The sequence below is a fragment of the Emiliania huxleyi genome (genome assembly GCF_000372725.1).
Source record: "Emiliania huxleyi CCMP1516 unplaced genomic scaffold EMIHUscaffold_238, whole genome shotgun sequence".
Classification (NCBI taxonomy): Eukaryota; Haptophyta; order Isochrysidales; family Noelaerhabdaceae; genus Emiliania; species Emiliania huxleyi.
This window is the reverse complement of record NW_005200264.1, coordinates 166,065-167,416: the sequence shown is the minus strand read 5'-3', so window position 1 is coordinate 167,416 and position 1,352 is coordinate 166,065. Positions and strand designations below refer to the sequence as shown.

Genomic DNA, 1,352 nt, shown 5'->3' with positions numbered 1-1,352 from the left:
GGGAGAAGCTGGCGCACCTGACGGCGATGCCGCCCGCACAGTCGTCTCCGGACGGCCAGCTGCTGGGAAAGGCGCTCGAAATTGCCGCCACCAGTGCTCTTCGCGAGCTCGTGTGCGGCGAGCAGTCCATCTGGCAGCTGCCGCCGCCGTCCGCCCTCATCTCGGTCACGGGCGGCGCTGGATCCCTCAACATGACCGACAAGCAGAAGCTTGTCTTTCGGCGCGGGCTGCTGTCCGCGGCTCGCACGACCAACGCGTGGATCATGACGGGCGGCACTAACGCGGGCGTGATGGAGATGGTGGGCCGGATGCTGCAAGAGTCCTCGGTCGAGGTGCCGTGCATCGGCGTCACGTCGTGGGGCGTGGTCGCCGACAAGGAGGAGATGGCCAAGAAGGCCAACGGCCGGGTGCTCGACTACAATGGCAAGACACCGCCCTCGCTACCGCCGCCCTCGCCGCCGCCGCCCTCGCCGCCGCCACCCTCGCCGCCACCCACGCCGCCGCCCTCGCCACCCGCACCGCCCGCACCGCCCACGCCGCCCTCGCCGCCCTCGCCGCCACCATCGTCACCATCGCCGCCGTTTCCGCCACCATCGCCACCATCGTCACCCCCACCGCCGAGCCCTCCCCCCCCTTCACCGCCGCCGTCTCCGCCGCCGTCTCCGCCTCCCTCGCCACCTCCGTCTCCACCATTCCCGCCCTCGCCCCCACCGCCCCTGCCACCTCCTCCGTCGCCACCACCCCCGAGCAGCCCTCCTCCACCTTCTCCGCCACCCCCCTCAGATCGCGGTCGGCGCCATACACGAGCTCAAAGGCTGACCCCACGGGTGCAATGATTGGCGCGCGGCCGTCGGTCGTTATGAGCGACGCGTACCGCCTGTACCCCTCCTCCACGGCGTCATTCATTGGCAAAAAAGACTGGAAGTACGGAGGACGGTTGAGGCTGCCGCGGCGGCCCCACGTCTGGTAGAGGACCGTCGTTGCTCCCGCCTCCTTGATCGCGGCGTCGAGCTGAACGAGCGCCCTGGTCGACGCCTCAAAGTCTTCGTCTTGATCCGTGTAGCAGCACCTGCTCGGGATGTCCGACCGATCCTGCAGGACCACAAAGTCAAAACCACTGGCCAGGGCCACATGGTGACCGGAGCTCGGGGAAGACACCTCCTGCCAGTGGTAGTTGAGACTCGAGCCCCCCTTTGTCAACGCCTGCACGCGGGGCGAGTCGCCGAGGGCGGCGAGGAGTTGAAGTAGCACGCCATTGACGCCGCCATTGTAGTACGTGTACGAGTTGCCCATCATGAGGACCGCAAGCCCAGGGGGCGGCGACGGCGGCAGCGGGGGCAGGCCGAAAGGTG

At 68.9% G+C, this 1,352-nt stretch overlaps 1 protein-coding gene across 1 annotated transcript; it reads left to right on the top strand.

Moving 5' to 3' along the window:
- Nucleotides 1–26: 26 nt before the first annotated feature.
- On the top strand, nt 27–819 carry EMIHUDRAFT_236726 (hypothetical protein; the record flags this gene model as incomplete). The annotated part of the gene is made up of 2 exons (XM_005779033.1): nt 27–407; nt 784–819. The coding sequence occupies 2 exons, from the start codon at nt 27–29 to the stop codon at nt 817–819; spliced, it is 417 nt and encodes a 138-aa protein (XP_005779090.1).
- Nucleotides 820–1,352: the final 533 nt, after the last annotated feature.